Below are 17,596 nucleotides of genomic sequence, written 5' to 3'. Positions count from 1 at the left end.
AGGTCCAACCGCTGTTGGGCCAGCACAAGGAAATCCAAATGCTCTTGGAACAAGCGGCCGAACCAATTGTGACGGCTGCCGCAGTTGCCAAACTCGAGGCGGACCGGGCGCTCACTGACTGGAGGCGGGCGGAGGAGCAACTGTTGGTGGATGTGGCCGCTGCTCAGGCGCAAGCGACGGCACGAACTGGAGCGCGGTCGAAAGTTAGTGGGGGACTGGACTGGTCTTTCCCCTCGTTTTCTTTGGGCTCCCCGGAACCTGGCCTGCCTCGGGAGGTAGCGCGCAGGCAACGGCTCACCATTGCTCCTGATGTGCAAGAATATTCAGAGGAGGAGGACTTGTATGCAGAGGAGGGCGATTGGAATACGAACTACCGAGTCAGCCAAGCCCGACGGACTGGTGGGGCTGAGGAGGAGATCCATGCCTTAAGATTTCAAAACCGAGAGCTGTTGGATCGTATGGCCCGTATGCAGGACCAAATGGACGTGTTGATGAATGAGTACAGTCACCTACAGTGAGCTTAAGCGGCGCCTGTGCCAGCACCGGTCCTAGGCCAACAACCCCCCGGCCAGCAGCCTCCGCTGCAGCCGGCTCCAGGGCAACCTCTGGTGCAACCGCCTCCAGGGCAGCCGGCCCTGGTACAACCGGCTCCCGGGCAGCCTGCCCCGGGACACCCCATCCCTGGACAACCACCGGTACCACCACCAGTGGGACCGGTCCAGCCTGTGGTCCCGGTCGTGCAGTGGAAGCAACCCCGTTTGCGAGTGACTTTCGATGGCTCCACGGACGCGTTGCCCTGTTTTCTGCATCAAGTGGACAGTTACATGAGAGAACAAGAGCACACCTTTCCCACGGAAGACAGCCGAGTGAGATTTGTTTCCTCGCTTTTGGCTGGAAAGGCTGCTGAATGGATGGTCCTCCAGTTTGATACCTGGGCCCACTCCATACAGTCGCTTAATGAATTCATGCGAGCGTTAAGGAGACGTTTCGAGGATCCGTTTCAAGGGAAGAAGGCCAAAGCGGCCCTCCCACAACTCCGTCAAGGATCCTCCTCAGTCCAGGAGTTTGCGGATGAGTTCCAAAGACTCGCTAATAAAATAGTTGATTGGACTGAAGCTACCCGGGTGCATTACTTCAGAGCAGCGTTGCATCCTGAAATTCTAAACTGGGCATACATGCAGCGGTACCTAGCCACCTTGGAAGAATGGAGGCCAGGGAGGGGGGAAGCCAGAAAAACCCTCCCAAACCTGCCGCTCCTCAAGCCCCGCGGAGGCCGGCTCTACCTTTGCAAGACCGAGCGTTGCGGTTTCAAAGGGGAGCCTGCCTCGTTTGCGGTGCCATGGGTCACCTCGCTGCCACTTGTCCGTCACGTCCGGGACTGCCGAGTCCCACTCCCCAGCCAGAGGGGACTCCTCGCGGGAGAGGACGCGCTCGGGGGAGAGGCACCGCAGCCGAGCGGAGCATCGCTCCAAGACGAAAAGTGCCCCCAGCTCTCCACGCCGGAGAAGTGACGACGGACCTTTCGCCAGCGGACCCGTCGGGGTCCAGGATTACAGTTACTACTCCTGGGGAGAGTAGCTCTGCTTCTTCAGAGGAGGGTGACCACAGGAACTCCCCAGCCCTTAACTTGGAGTCTCCCCTCGAACAGCCAAAAAACGGACTGGGTCTGCGGTAGAGGGAGTGATACCGCAGACCTCCGCAGGTGTTCCTGCGAAACCCGAGGCTCCTTTCATGGTGAGTGAAGTAGAATAGACTGTGTATGTAGATGTGATATTACGACATTATAGAAAAGGTCTTTAATTACAAGTTAAAGCCTTAATAGACTCTGGATGCGCCCGCTCGTTAATTAACAAAACCACCTTTAAGGCGCTCCAAGTGAAGTCAGTCCCTTTGCCGGCACCTGTTCAATTTGCCCAAATGGATGGCAGTGATTTCAGGGGGGGGGGTCAGTCGACCATCGCACTGACGGAATTGGCCACCATTGGGAACAAATCAACTTTAATATTGTGCCCAGTGTTCGATATGCTGTGGTGTTAGAAGCAAATTGGCTCAAAGGACACAGTTCCACCATAGACTGGGAAGCTGAGACTTTAACATTCAATAACCCTCTATGTGAGTTACACCGATATGAAGTGGCCGTTAAAACCGTAATCAAACCAACTCCTGCCCTGGCCTCGAACACCTCCAGTCTGACCCAACTGCCACCCGACTATCAGGACTTTGCAGACGTATTTAATGTGCAGGAGTGTGATGTGTTACCCCCCCCCCCACCGCCAGACGGACTGTGCTATTGAAGTGGTGAAGGATGGACAACTGCCAAAGAGTAAGATCTACCCAATGAGTCCTACGGAACGGACGGTGCTCCGCGAGTTCTTAGACAAGAACTTGGCTCGCGGTTTCATCCGACCCTCCACCGCGCCCTATTCGGCACCAGCTTTCTTCGTGCGTAAGAAAACAGGAGATTTGCGTTTGTGTAGACTTTCAAAAACTCAATGCTGTTACTCAAACGAATGCTTATCCCATCCCCCTCATTTCTGATCTCTTGGGCAATTGAAGTAGGGACACATTTTCACCAAATTGGACTTAGTCGAGGCTTAATCAGAATCCGGGGGATGAATCTCTGACAGCCTTTTCCAGTTGCTTTGGGATGTTCAAATTTATGTTGATGCCTTTTGGATTGAAAGGGGCCCCGGGGGTCTTCATGCAACTCATTAATGAGATCCTCCATGATCTACTGTTCAAAGGAGTGGTGGTTTATTAAGATGACATTCTCATTTACTCTTAAACCATGGATGAGCATGTTGCCTTGGTTCGAGAGGTGTTGCAACATCTCAGAGACAATCAGCTCTATGCTAAAGTGTCTTAAGTGCGAGTTCCACAAGAAGCAATTGACTTTCCTAGGATATATTATCTCACACCAGGGACTGACTATGGATCCTGAAAAGGTGCAAGCGGTGCTCGGTTGGGAACCACCCTCGACTCGTAAACAGGTCCAAAGATTTCACAAATTTTTACAGGGCATTCCTCCCACATTTCGCTCAGATTGCGCTACCCATCACGAACCTCCTTAAAACTACAATAAGCAATGTTTAGCCATACTTTGTAAAAATGGAAGCTAGCAGGTAAGTAAGGGGGGAAGAAAGAGGGGAGGGAGGGGGGAAATGTCAGTGGGGCCAAAGCGGCCCGAATAATGTCGAATAAATCTGGCATTATTCGGGTCCACTTTTTCGGTTCTCATTTATTGCCACCATTTTTTTGTTGGTAACCCCCCCCCCCATACCAAAGAGGTATTATGGGGTTTTTTAATTCATCATATTGATATGCACCCCCCTATTACAGAGTCATATTATATACATTATAGAGTCATATTAGTCCTTCCCTGCATAGTTGTGTAAAACACTTTATGGTTCACATCGTGACTGCCATTATAAGGCATGAGAGTACAGGAATTAGGGTTGGAGAATGGTAACAGTGAAAGGCATGGTGATACTTGGAGATAAAATATCAGGACTTGGATTGCCATAGTTTACTGGAATAACATATGATCATCGCTAAAAATTATAATGTTTTCAGTACAATTGCAAAAAATAGGTATTTGCCACTTTTCCTCTGAGAAATTGAGATTGTTGCAATGATGTGACTATTGAGCTGTATGCTAAATTTGTGTGTAGCGAGAGAGACTGTGACTGGATGGCATGTTCAAGGCTTCCTGGTGTAATGAATGACCAGGTACAAGACACGTCAGTAGACTCTCTTGCAGGTTTTAAACATCCTCAAAGAAGTTGTAGAGGGGCTGAATTCTAATAAGGCCACAGTGGAAGGATTTTTTTTTTTAGTCCAACCCAACCCCCATCACAGTTCCCATCTCAGGAGCTGCTATTTGTATGATGAATCATGCAGGTTCCATAATAGTTCCTGGTATGGAATAACTAGTAGTGCATGTTGGCATACTAAAATCAGAAAAGCAGTACAGAGTGGAAAGGTTTTAAAGCCCTACCCCTCCAAGTGCTTCAGCACTAATCCATACTGGTTCCTTGTGTAATTTTTCTGTGTTTCAAAATAGAGACCAAAAGAATGAGGAGTAGTTTGAACAGCATTAACCTAAGGAGCAACTCCAACAGGTTTATGCAAGAACTCTCAACCAACTGAACTGCCTACTTGAACTTGTTACCTTAGGGAAGGTCCTTAAATCAACACACCAGACTCATATAAGGGATTATCCCCAAAGCATAAATTCTATCACAACACTGTGTCTGTTTTCTACCTTCTAAAAACTGGTAGGAGATCAAATCCACCAGTTCTGCAGTTCATGTCAGTCCTGGGGTTTTTAACTGAAGATCCAGTATTCTTGCTTGCAAGTGATGATACCCATGTCTGGATGCCACATGGTTTTCTTTATATAATACCCTAACTACTTTATATGCCAAAATATAGTTGGGATAGCAATAAATTGTATACCTTTGAGTTTCCACAGCTTGCTCTTCTTTGCAAACATGGCTTTATCCTCAGACTTTCACAATCTGAAAACACTCTTCTTGGAAGGTGTCCAGAGTTAGTGCAGTTATTTTAGAGGTTGCAGAGAGAATCAGCTTTGCATCATAATCTCAGTGTGTTCATTTCTGCAAGTAAATTAACATACATTCCCCATATAATCTTCTTTTTCATGAGAAGCCATATATGAGCTCAGTCCTTCGTGCAAAAAGGTACAGCTTTTTAAGAACAAAACTTTCAGAAAAATACAATTAAGATAGCAAGCTCCCAAGGAGGGAGATTCCAGACTTCAGACTTGTGTACACTATGATGGTTTCACTTTATTTTGGAAATGCCCTAACACAATTAACTCTGAATATAATGAATCTACCATGTAGAATCAGGCTGTTGGTCTAACTACCTTATACTATCTGTCACAACTCTGCTTGCCTCAGTGCCTTGGTGCATGCATTCTCTTTTATTCTCTCCTTTCTTCACCCAAATGTCTTGGGAATTAATAAACCGCCTCCTCTGCAAGTCCCCATATCCCCCACTGGACATAATTTCTAGAAGAGCTTAGATTTGTGGGGTGAAATTTGCCTCTTCTGAATTTACTTTGACCTTTCTTTGCTCATGTGCATTTTGTAGTGCCACTATTCATGGTCTCCTTCTTGAAGCCCACCATGAGTTTAACTGGGGTGAAAAACCATCTTCGAGGATGTAGGTGGACTAATTAGCAGTCATTCGCAGGCTGGATTTGGCCCAGTTGTTTGCACACACCTCAAAGTCTGAGTAGGAAGAGTAAATTATCAGTCTGGGCTTTCAGCCAGGATTTAAATTTCCATCTGCTTTACTTCTTTTCACAGTTGCAGACATTTAAAAAATGTTGTTGAAAAGTGCAAAAGCTGTGATAACGAAATGCTGTAGCATCTTTCCTTCTTTAACCATTTGCTTTTTGTTTAACTGGTATCCTTTAAGTATGAGGAGGGAAGGTGGCATGGTATAGCTAAGCAGGGTCAGTAGTTAGAAGAGAGACCTCTAAGGGAAACTCTGCAGAAGAAGGCAGTTGCAAACCACCTCTGCTTTTCACTTGCCTTGAACGTCCCTTGCTGGGGTTGCCAGAAGTCAGCTGCAACTTAATGGCACTTTACATAGATGTCCTAAGTATAATACTTAATTTAACAAAACAAATATTTGGTGACTGATACATTCCTTGTGTTGCAATACTTTGAACTCTCATGTTGGTATTAAGCATTACCATGTTTTTGTTTCAGAGTTTAGATGAATATGATGATGATGAAGCAGGACAAAAGGAGCGTAAAAGGGAAGATGCAATCACACAACAGAATACAATGCAGAATGAATCAGCCAGCACAGACCCAAGTGCTTCATTCATATTACAGGTGAGCAATTAATTCTCTTTTCAGTTCAGTCTTGTATTGCAATGTAACATTCCAGTTTGTAGGAGTGTGTCAGATTTCTTCATCTGGCGTCAGTGTAGGTTTATACAAACATTTCTTCAATATTCAGCATCTGAGCATAATCAGTGTTTTGCCATAAATAAACCTGCACCTGCTAATGTTGTACTTTTAAAAAATGTGAATACATGTCCTTCTTTGTCTGTAAGATTGGACATGCTGTTACAGACTCAACCAGTTGTTTTTATAGTTTAACAGTTAAATGACGTTATTAGAACTACAAGTTTTAATTGGCAAAATAATAATTGATTTGTCTAATTGGCAAAGCCAATTTTCGAAAGGTGCAGCTGAGAGTGAAAGACATGCTTGTTTATATTCTGGGTTATTTGGGTTCTCCTACACCTCTGTGATATGTAATGATAAAAACATTAAAAGCCTTTTCTTCAAACTGTGCGAGGAAGCTGTTGCTTTAATTCCACTCTATTCATTTCCAAGATGACATATGTATGTAGGTATTGATAATATGCACATTTATTTACTTTATTAATCTTCTAAAATACATGCTGGATCAACTAAATGTCATTTTATCACTGTTGCCTTATGTGAATATAGTTAAATCTACATGGAACTTGATTTAGTTATTTTAAAAACCTATGTGGAATAGTTCCATATATTTATTATTATTACTTGTTTGCAGTCTTACAGGAATGAATTCCATAGAGCATTCTAAATTGAATATTGAAATTATATAGCAAGCATTCTATCTTGTGTAATTTTTCATTGCTAATAGTACTGTTTTGAATAAAACTGCATTTTTAGATATTACATATTAAGTCGTTTAGCATAATGGTCTTTTAAAATACAAACGTATGGTTGCTGTCTACATTCTTAAATCATTTCTTGTGGGCAGCACTGTAATTAAACCTAGAAAGCTGCCTTGAATGCCACAAGGTAGAAAGGCAGTTAATAAATCTTTTAAATATGTACATACATACACACCAACCCACAAATTTAAGTACTTTGCTTTGTATTTATATTTGTGAAATGGCTCCTATTGCGGATGTGGCTGATCTAACCACCAGGATCCATACCACAGTAACATCGAGACAAGACACTGTACATTGGTCTCCCCTCAAAGTCAATTTGGAAACTCCAGCTGGTGAAGAATGCCGTGGCTCGGCTATTATTGGGAGGTAGATGGAGCACACATATTACTCCCATCCTGCAGGCACTTCATTGGCTTCCCAGCAGTTACCAGGCTCATTTTAAGGTATTAGCTATCACATACAAAACCCTTATTGGCTTGACCCCTCATATCTGTGAGGCCCCCTCTCCCCCTATGCTCCGCTGCATCAGCTTCATTCATCAGAGCAAGGTCTTCTGCGGGTGCCAACCTGCAAATGGGCAAAATCAACAACTGCCCATATACTTGCCTTCTCCATTGTGGCCCCCACCTTTTGAAAATCCAAGTATCTTTTAATGTCTACTGGATTACCCTTGTTCACATGCTTGAGAGTATTAACAAGGAACTTCAAAAAATTGATGAGACAGGACTTCCCTTTACAGAAGCCATGATGATCCTTTCTCAGTAAGCTTTGCTCCTCAGTGTGCTTAATAATTCTATCTTTAGTAACCAGTTCCTACCAGTTTACCTAGAACAGACAGTAGGGTGACTGACCAGTAATTTCCTGGAGTCTCTGGATCCCTTTTTTAAAATTGGCAGTTACCACTTGCTATCTTCCAGTCTTGAGGAAATGAAGCTGATTTTAATTATGGTGCATATTTTTGTTAGGAAAGTAATAATATCATATCTTTAAGAACCCATTAGGGTATGCTGTCTGGTCCTGGTGACTTGTTGGTTTTTAATTTACCCATCAGCCTGAGAACTTCATCTCTTGTTGCTTTCATTTGACTTAGTTCTTCTAGCAGCTTTCCTGAAAATAGCAGCGCCTGCATTGGGTAATTGCCCTACATTTTCTCCAGTGAAAACAGATATAAATAATTCAGTATCTCCTTTGCCTGTCTTAGTGATGCAGAGACTTATACAGGTAGAACTAAAACCAGTGATTTACTGGACCCTATGACCCTTTAAATGTGCATGGAACAAATTGGAAGCCATTGCAGTTTTTCCACAAGTGTACTGTTTTCCCGTCAAATCACACCTGCTAATGTGCAGTTGGCTTTGGTTTGAACCAATTCCACTTTCTGAGTAGTCATGAAAGGCAGCTGTGGACAGAGCATATTGGAGTAGGGAAGTTATCAGCATATATACACAGTAACCCAATCACTCTTCTTTAGAAATGGCCGCAGATGACACGCCAATCTGTTGTTATACGACACATGTAGACATGGAAGACACTATCACTGGTCTTTGAGAAGGAGATCTAACCTTTTCCAAACCAGGAAAACCATCAACTCATAAAATAAACAGAAGGCAAGTTGAGTGGCAAGAAACCATACAGTTACCTCATTCATGTTATACTGGAGTCACAGTTAGCTACAGCAGCACTAGCTACTCCCCATATCAACAGCAGATGATCACATTGATTTTTTAAAACTTAATTTGAAGCATTTTGTATTCATCTGTGTACTTCAGAGAATCTTCATAATGGGATTGTTAGAAGTATTGTTCATTAATGTTTCTCTAGGCAGTTATTCTGGATATGTGCTACTACAAAATGGTCTATATATTCTTCAGTGAGAACAATGGTTTGCAATAGACAAATTCCTGATTGCTGTGTTCACAAACAGTGCCAATTTATTTTATACTCCATAGTTTCCTATTCTTATGTATCATACCCCTTGCTTTTTCTCTAAAGGTGAATCATCCCAAATTCAAGAAAGGGGATCCATGTATGGAAAATGGCTCCCATGTGTGTAGCTAATATGCATTCAAATGCACATCTGGAAGCATATGTGCATCACTTTCAATGCTGGCTGGGCTTGTTGAGTGACTTAGAACCATAGAATCATAGAACTATAGAGTTGGAAGGGACCTCCAGGGTCATCTAGTCCAACCCCCTGCACAATACAGGAAACACATAACTACCCCACCCCACCCCAGTGTCCCCTATTCCATGCCCAGAAGATGAGAAAAAAACCTCCAGGATCCCTGGACAAACTTGCCTGGAGGAAAATTGCTTCCTGGCCCCAAAATGGGGATTGGCATTTCCCTGGGCATGTAAGAAAGGGCCACAAGAGCCAAGCACTGATACAACCCTTCCTGCCCTCTCTCTTATGATCTGCCTAAATTCACAGAATCAGCATTGCTGCCACATGGCCATCTAACTTCTGCTTAAAAACCTCCAAAGATGGAGATCTATCTTGATGTATCTTTCGATGAGTGTAGGGATTCATTCCCATTTGGAACCACAGAAATTTGTTGTTGTGGCTTTATCCTTCTGTTACAGATTATCTTGAGTTGATCTTATGCCATAGTCCCAAGCTTCCTCTCTCCCAGGACCCACTCAAACCAAAATGAAGCAAATAATTTTTTGGCACTGGGCACTGAGCGTCATTTGAAAATTTTCCCAGGGAGATACTGCTCCTAATGAGAATCTTAAATATATGCAAGCTGCGGAATGAGCCCTACCTTAGGCCATGGTTGTCCCATTCCTAGAGGACTTTACCAAGGGGAAAATGACTCAAATTTGGTTGGTTTGTTGAAGCTGTTACTGCTTACTTTCAGCTTAGCCTTTAACCTAAAACAGAATCATGTTGAAATCCAAAGAAGCAACAAAGTGTGATGCAGTGCTGTTCAGAAACCTTCAATAAATCCAAGTGTGTATTTTGGAAGCTGCAAAGTGCTGCCAGTATTAAAACATTAAATAGAACTATGATTCCAGCAATGTGAAAGGCAGTATGTAAAACTAATTTACTGTCTAAAAGCCTCCAGTGGCTATTTAATTGTGTGGGAATGCAGAGGTTTGATGTACTGGTATGGGCTCCCATTAGTAAACAGAACTGAAAGCCTGCCTGACACCAGTTTCCCTAGAGCTTTGTAGATGCACACTAATTGCCAAAAGTTTGTTCCAAACAAATGGCTGCAAATTGCATGGCCTGCCACTGCTGTGAAGAAGATTTTAAACAAAGACCAAACCATGAAAAAGTATTCTTGCTTTTTCAAATATCAACTTAATTTTATTTATTAATTAAAACATTTATACCCTTCCTTTCCTCATGGTTCAAGGTGGCTTGTTCCAAGCTGTCCAAAAGACCACAATGCCTGATGTTTGTGAGGGTGTAACAAGTATGTTAGAAGATTGGCTGTCAACAATACTGGGACTGATAGTAATTTTTAAAAAATTGTTTTTTATCCCACCATTCATCTGAGCAGTTGATGACAGCATACATGATTTATTCTTCCTCTGTTTTATCCTTGCTACAAATAAAGAAGGAAGCTGTATTTGGGCTGTGAGAGCATTGCATTCCTACATCTCATTTCCAACTGATGAAAAGCAAAAATGAGTGTATTTCAACTTCCTGAGCTGTCTGCAGTTGTATAAAGTGGAGTGGGAGATAGCATAAGTGTGGAAACAAGGAGGGGGAGCAAAGGATTTGGTATTTAATGTAATTGACAGGCACTTAGTCCAGCCAAAAGAGTTAACAGATGTTCTCACCAAAGCAGATTATGTTGATAAATCTGTCTATACTTCATTCCTTCAATCACTACACTGTCTCAGTGGCTTACCAAAAAATTCTGGCGACTATATACATAGGCCTGTACAGTCACGTTTCTGTTGTTTTTATCACTTTCTGCAGCTTGTGTTCTAGTATCTGCTCTTTGCTACTAAATATACTGAATTATTCAAGAGGGCTTTTTTAACATAAGTAATAGGGTTATACTGTAACAAAATGGTTTAGAAAGATGCAGGTAAAGGATTAGGGACTGTGAACAACACTACTGCACCTAATTCATGCTGTTTGTTTCTGTAAATAGGATCCTACTATCTAATTTTTGGCATTGTTTAACATGTCATGTTAATATTTATGCTTTGCCTCAGTGCTGTTTCAGATTTTTGGTTGGTTCCAGACTTCTACCATCCAAATCCTATTGCATTGTTTGTTGGATGTCCCATACTGTTGACTGTGTTAACTTACTCTGTGTAATCTACCTTGAGTCTCAGTGATAAAGGTGGACTATAAATGAATATATAATTATTTAGGCTGTTTAGTATGAGATAGTGTGATCTCGGGAAGAGTTTTGTGCATGTGTGTGTAGAACAGGAAGAAAGTTGGAAACACTTGCTATTTAAAATATTGTCAAAGGCTTTCACGGTCAGAGTTCATTGGTTCTTGTAGGTTATCCGGGCTGTGTAACCGTGGTCTTGGTATTTTCTTTCCTGACGTCAGGAAAGAAAATACCAAGACCACTGTTACACAGCCCGGATAACCTACAAGAACCAACTTGCTATTTAGATGCTGTTTGAGGGTTTTCTCATTTCCTTCTGTCTAATGCCAGTTCTAGTTAAATCTTCTGTGCACGGTCTTATCACATACAATCTAGAATTGTAATTGGCTCTTAGATAGGAGAGCATTCCAGTTTGTCTGTAATTTGGAAGGCAGGACCTCATAGGGTACAATTGCTAGTAATTTCATCCTAATTAAATAGAAAACAAAAAAAGTTACTATTGGAAATGTGTTTCCTGTTAAAACCAATAAAACCAAAGTTAAAGAACAAGAGGCAAAGAGAATTAACAACAAACCAGATGGGGATGGTAAAAAAACAACACAAAAATGAGAATTTTTGTGTAAAACCCTACTGATAGTCTAGACTGTAGTATTCCACAGTGGGAATGGCAGCATGGTTTTAGAATATGGTTGGAATGTTGCATTTAGAATAGAACCCTTTCAATACTTTGGCTACTGCTTGCTCATTCAGAAGTAGCAACAAAGCAAAGAAGCCTGGGGTAGGACGGGTTGAACCAGTAACGTAAGCAGAGGTTTCTTACTGTGCTTTATTATTAGAACTTTCCCATACTAAGGTCCATTCTTGGGAAAAACTGAAAAGCTGTTCTTGCAGCTTCCTTCTTTATTATTGGAGAAAGTATTGTGAGCTGCAAAGCAAGAGTTAACCATGCTGCATTGAGAGAGGAATGAGAGAGTGCAGTGGTTAGAGGAGAATCTTGGCTCTGTCTCATCTAGAAATATCCACTTGTTCTTTCAAATAACTTTGTGGTCACTAAGATGGTCCCCAGTATTCTACTCTTGAATGAGCAGTGGTCAACAGCCCATTCACACACACTAGTTTTCCCTTTACCCTTGCAAGGTGTGCTTAATCAGGGCACGGGATGTCATATAGTGGGGCCCCTTTGAGACTGAATTGACTTGGTGAACATAGTCCCTCCAGAACTAGGCTCTTATAACAGCTATATAAAATTCTCTTTTTTATTCTTTAGGTGTCTGGGTAAATGAATTATTATGAACTTCAAAAGTAACTTAAAAAAAAAAATCTTGGCCTACGGTTGCTGTAACACACTGAGAGCCAGATGGATATGTTACGTAAAGTATATATTTACTGTTGGCTGTGCAGAATGACATAAACCCAGATTTTCAATATAACTTAACATAACAATTCTAAAACAACAAAAATAACCAAATGTAACATAGTAGTATAGAGCACCATCAACTTTTCATCAACAAATGCAATTGAAATTAATTGAATGTGCATGTACGTGCAGTAGGATTGTGCTCTTACTGCAAAATGTTTGAATGGTATGCATGTTTATTTTAGCAGGTTTGTAACTATGTCGGTGAAGCAGCCACTGTGTAGAGCCACTTAGCTGCTCAATAAACATAGGCTAGCTAATGTATGCTGCAGTCCTAAAGCACATGTTCCATGCCTGCAGTTAATATGGTGTCAGAGAAAGTGATCATGTAGCGTGACTACTTCGTTGCTATTTCACTTTCCTCCCAAATGGGCCCTTTGTAATCTATATATCTTCCTCAAGTGTGGGCCAATCTGCAAATATCTAAATCTGTGGACTCCCCAGGTTTGCAGGAAAAGAATTAAAAAATACATTGGGGGAGTTAAATCCCTCACCAAACATGAGCATGTGCAGAGTACTTACCAGATGACACGGCTCCTGACAACCAGGCTGGCGCCATCAGCAGGGCTCCTGGGGCCCTGCAGCCAATGTGGTAGCTCCCGCTGGCCTGGCACAGTTGCTGTGGCTCTCTACAACCAAGCCAACACCGTGGTTCCTTTTAAAACTTTCCTGCTGGCTTCCAACTGGCCAGGCTATGGGGGTCGGTGTTGGAGGTGCAGGAGGGCAAGGAGGATTCTTCACTCCCACTTGCCTGTTTCCAGTGCTACTTCTCTCTGCAGTCGGACCAGTTAGAAGCTGGCTGGAAAGTTTTGAAAGAACAGCTGAGCTGGCAGCTACAGAGGCGGGGTTGAGAAGGAGCCTCCTTGCCCACTCACACACCTCTGTAGTCACTCGCCTTTAAAAAATTTCCCACCGGCTTCTGGGTGAAGGGAGGGGAGTGCAGTGGTCACCAGCCCAACAAGTTGATGGGATTCCTTCCCCGACGAGTCAACTTGCAGATGGTAAGCAGGCAGAGAGAACCTGGAGGTGGTGGGGGGAGTCTGCTTGCCTTATAGGCTGGCGGGAAAGCTGAGCCGGTGACTACAGAGGTGTATGAGTGGGCTTCTGTTTTACCCCAATTCATGTCCTGACAACAACCTCGGTTCTGAGCAGCTTTCTTGCCAGTTATATGATGGTTAGGCATGTATTGTAAGTGCTTCAGAACTACAGCTTTGACATTGTGTTTAATATTGTTGACGTGCCACTTTGAGAAGAAATCAGTGAATGTCCATTATGAGAAAGGATGAGTACAAGATTAACATTTTTTTTTTTGCAAGGGCGAGTGACAGTGACAGTAGGCACTGGGAGAGGGAGGGGGAGAACAGTGACAGAGAAGGGAGGATGGAAAAAGAGGAGAGGGTATGATTGACAGGAAGGGTTTGGAGGAATAAAAGGAGAGCATCAGTGACTGAGAAGGGTGGGGAGAGGGCAGGATGCAAAGGCAGGGGGAATTGGGACTTCCTGTGGGTCCTTGCTTGTTATCATCTTATAGGACTACTTCTTCTGTCTAGTCCACAATATACAGTGAGGGGAAAAAAGTATTTGATCCCCTGCTGAATTTGCCCGTTTGCCCTCTGACGAAGAAATGACCAGTCCATAATTTTAATGGTAGGTTTATTGTAGCTGTGAGAGACAGAATAACAACAGGAAAAACCCCAGAAACCCAGAAGACAAAAGTCAGAGATTGATGTGCATTATAATGAGTGAAATAAGTATTTGATCCCTTTGCAAAAGATGACTTAGTACTTGGTGGCAAAACCCTTGTTGGCAATTACAGAGGTCAGACGTTTCTTGTAGGTGGCCACCAGGTTTGCACACATCTCAGGAGGTATTTTGTCCCACTCCTCTTTGCAGATCCTCTCCAAGTCAGTAAGATTTCAAGGCTGATGTGTAGCTACTCGAACCTTCAGCTCCCTCCACAGATTTTCGATGGGATTAAGGTCTGGAGACTGGCTAGGCCAGTCCAGGACCTTAATGTGCTTCTTCTTGAGCCACTCCTTTGTTGCCTTGGCCGTGTGTTTTGGGTCATTGTCATGCTGGAATACCCATCCTCGACCCATTTTCAATGCCCTGGCTGAGGGAAGGAGGTGCTCACCCAAGATTTGACGATACATGGTCCCGTCCATCGTCCCTTTGATTCAGTGAAGGTGTCCTGTCCCCTTAGCAGAAAAACACCCCCAAAGCATAATATGTCCCCCTCCATGTTTGATGGTGGGGATGGTGTTCTTGGGGTAGTAGGCAGCATTCCTCCTCCTCCTCCAAACACAGCAAAGTGAGTTGATGCCAAAGAGCTCGATTTTGGTCTCATCTGACCACAACACTTTCACCCAGTTCTCCTCTGTGTCATTCAGATGTGCTTTGACAAACTGCAGACGGGCCTGTACATGTGCTGTCTTGAGCAAGGGGACCTTGCGGTCTCTGCAAGATCTCAGTCCTTCACAGCGTAGTGTGTTACCAACTGTTTTCATGGTGACCATGGTCCCTGCTGCCCTGAGATCATTGACAAGTTCCCCCCGTGTAGTTCTGGGCTGCTTCATCACCGTTCGCATGATCATTGCAACTCCACGAGATGAGATCTTGCATGGAGCCCCAGACCGAGGGAGGTTGACAGGGTTAGGGTTAGGGTTGTCACCTTCTCACCAAGCTGCTTGGCAATAGTCTTGTAGCCCAGTCCAGCCTTGTGCAGGTCTACAATCTTGTCCCTGACATCCTTGGACAGCTCTTTGGTCTTGGTCATGGTGTCTAGTTTGGAATCTGATGAATTGATTGCTTCTGTCGACAGCAGAACCCTAACCCTAATCTGGCTGGTTGATATGGGATCAAATACTTATTTCACTCATTATAATCCACATCAATCTCTGACTTTTGTCTTCTGGGTTTCTGGGTTTTTTCCTGTTGTTCTGTCTCTCACAGCTACAATAAACCTACCATTAAAATCATTTCTTCGTCAGAGGGCAAATGGACAAATTTAGCAGGGGATCAAATACTTTTTTCCCTCATTGTAACTCCTTATGCAAACAGCACTAGCATTCCTCATCTCTTTTCTTCTTTAAAACCTGTATGCTGATGTTCGGAAAAGCCACTATGTTTAACAAATCAAGAAGAAAGGGCAAAGTGGGTTTCTGCGATAGAGTAATTCTGGTGACTTGACTCATTGTGCTGGACTAACAGTCGTGACTGATGCAGTTTGAAAGAATGACTGAGGAATCCCTGAACCCTGAGAGCCTGTTCATATAATCCTTTGGCTCTGGCACAGATTGTACTTCTGCTGTCTGACTGCAAATTATGCACAATGTCATGGAAATTGTTTAACAATTTATATCTGAGTTCTGAGTTTTCAGAAACCATAATTGCAGGAGGATAAGCTCCCACAATAACAGGACTGAGCACTAAAATCACAAAAGCTTATTTGCCAATTAGTCTTAAGTAGGTTGCTCTTCAGAAATGGTAGCTTAATATTGTGGATTTCTGTATTTATTTATTTATTGCCATCAAGTCACATCTGACCTATGGCAACCCAGGTGGGGCTTTCAAGAGATGTTCAGAGGTGGTTTGCCATTGCCTGCCTTCAGGTCACAACCCTAGTATTTCTAGGATGACTTCCATCCAAATACTTGCTAGGGACGACCCTGCTTAGCTTCTGAGATCTGACAAGATCAGGTTAGCCTGGGCTACCCGATCGGGGCATATTTCAGTGTAGACCATCCAGAACTATGTTACATATTTTGTTTTTAATGCTGCCTCCCCCCCCACACACACAAGAGATAGTACTCGAGGAACCTTAAAGATTTAACAACCAAAAAGAATGCAAGTAAGATTAAACAGGAGCAATATTATTAAAGAAAAAACTCCAGCATCTCCTCCTCCTAGCTACAGCCCTGTTATTCATCAGCCACAGAACATGCTTGGAAACCATCAACATAATATCCCAGGGAAAGAGAGAGGTAGAGACATTGTAACAACGAGTTTGTGGTAAAACTTTGGTAGGCACCTTAAAGATGCAGCAGGCAAGAATCCATTGGTAAGGAAGTTCAGGGATGCAATCAGAAACAAAGCCCCATCGTGGAAGACACCTGCCTACCTTCCAGTGAGGATGTAGAGTGTCTTGACCAGTGCCTCTTCTGATCAACTCAACTAATGTATATGTTCACATGTTTAGTTTTCTGACAGTGATTCCTCAGTGGAACAGGCTTCCTCAGGAGGTGGTGGGCTCTCCTTCTTTGGAGGTTTTTAAGCAGAAGCTAGATGGCCATCTGACAGCAATGCTGATTCTGTGGTCTTTGGCAGATTATGAGAGGAAGGGCAGGAAGGGTTGTGCCAGTGTTTGGCTCTCATGACCCTTTCTTATATGCCCAGAGTAATGTCAATCACCACTTGGAGGTCAGGAAGCAGCTGTTCTAGAGTTTTTCGCTAGAGCATCCCCCCAGCATGATGCCGGCACTTACGCATAAACTGGAAGTGGAATCATCATGTAGGTGATGCCAATCGCCGCCTCCCAACCTTACCTCCTTAAACCTCCTACTGGTTGCAAGGTGGGACCTGACGACCCTAAGTATTTGTGACCATAACTGGATTATGCAACCTGTAGTCATAAGTAAAATTTATCAGTTCTTTGGAATTGCACACTTATGGGCAAAAAAGCTATAGTCTTCATGACTGAAAAGGGAAATATGCGAGCCATCTCTGCTAAAGAGGCGGAATTCAGAGGAAGTTTACTTGTGGTTTATACTGATCAGAGAACAGGATTGTTAGCCACATTCCAGGTTCATGTACAACTTTATAAGACTTCTATATTATAGTTTAACTATTGTGATTGATGCGCAGATGGTTCTTAACAAATACAGCAGATAGAACACTAACTTTGTTTTAATGTTTTTAACAGGAAAACTCTAGGACTGTTTCAAACAGATATAAAAGGTAAGCACTTCTTAATATATCATTTAGTTATATACTTTAAAGTGAGTATGTAATAATATAATATTATAATAATAGGGTTGCACTGTACAAAATGGTTCACAAACTTACTTGAATAAATTCGTAGGGACTGTGCTCTATACTGTGTATAGCCTACTGTAAGTAGGATGCTATTGTGTAATTTTTGCACCGCTTAACATGTCATGT

The 17,596-nt window shown here is 43.0% G+C and overlaps 1 protein-coding gene across 1 annotated transcript in view; it reads left to right on the top strand.

Annotated features, from left to right (window-relative positions):
• Positions 1-17,596, top strand: part of PAWR (pro-apoptotic WT1 regulator) — an 87,640-nt gene that overhangs the window by 56,697 nt on the left and 13,347 nt on the right. Inside the window, exons 2-3 of the mRNA XM_056847031.1 lie at positions 5,745-5,873; positions 17,358-17,392. Coding sequence (XP_056703009.1) covers positions 5,745-5,873; positions 17,358-17,392 — 164 coding nt within the window. The remainder of the gene's footprint in view (positions 1-5,744; positions 5,874-17,357; positions 17,393-17,596) is intronic.

Source organism: Euleptes europaea, chromosome 3 (genome assembly GCF_029931775.1).
Source record: "Euleptes europaea isolate rEulEur1 chromosome 3, rEulEur1.hap1, whole genome shotgun sequence".
Taxonomy (NCBI): domain Eukaryota; kingdom Metazoa; phylum Chordata; class Lepidosauria; order Squamata; family Sphaerodactylidae; genus Euleptes; species Euleptes europaea.
Note: the sequence above shows the minus strand (reverse complement) of the source record. Positions and strands in the feature narration are given on the sequence as shown.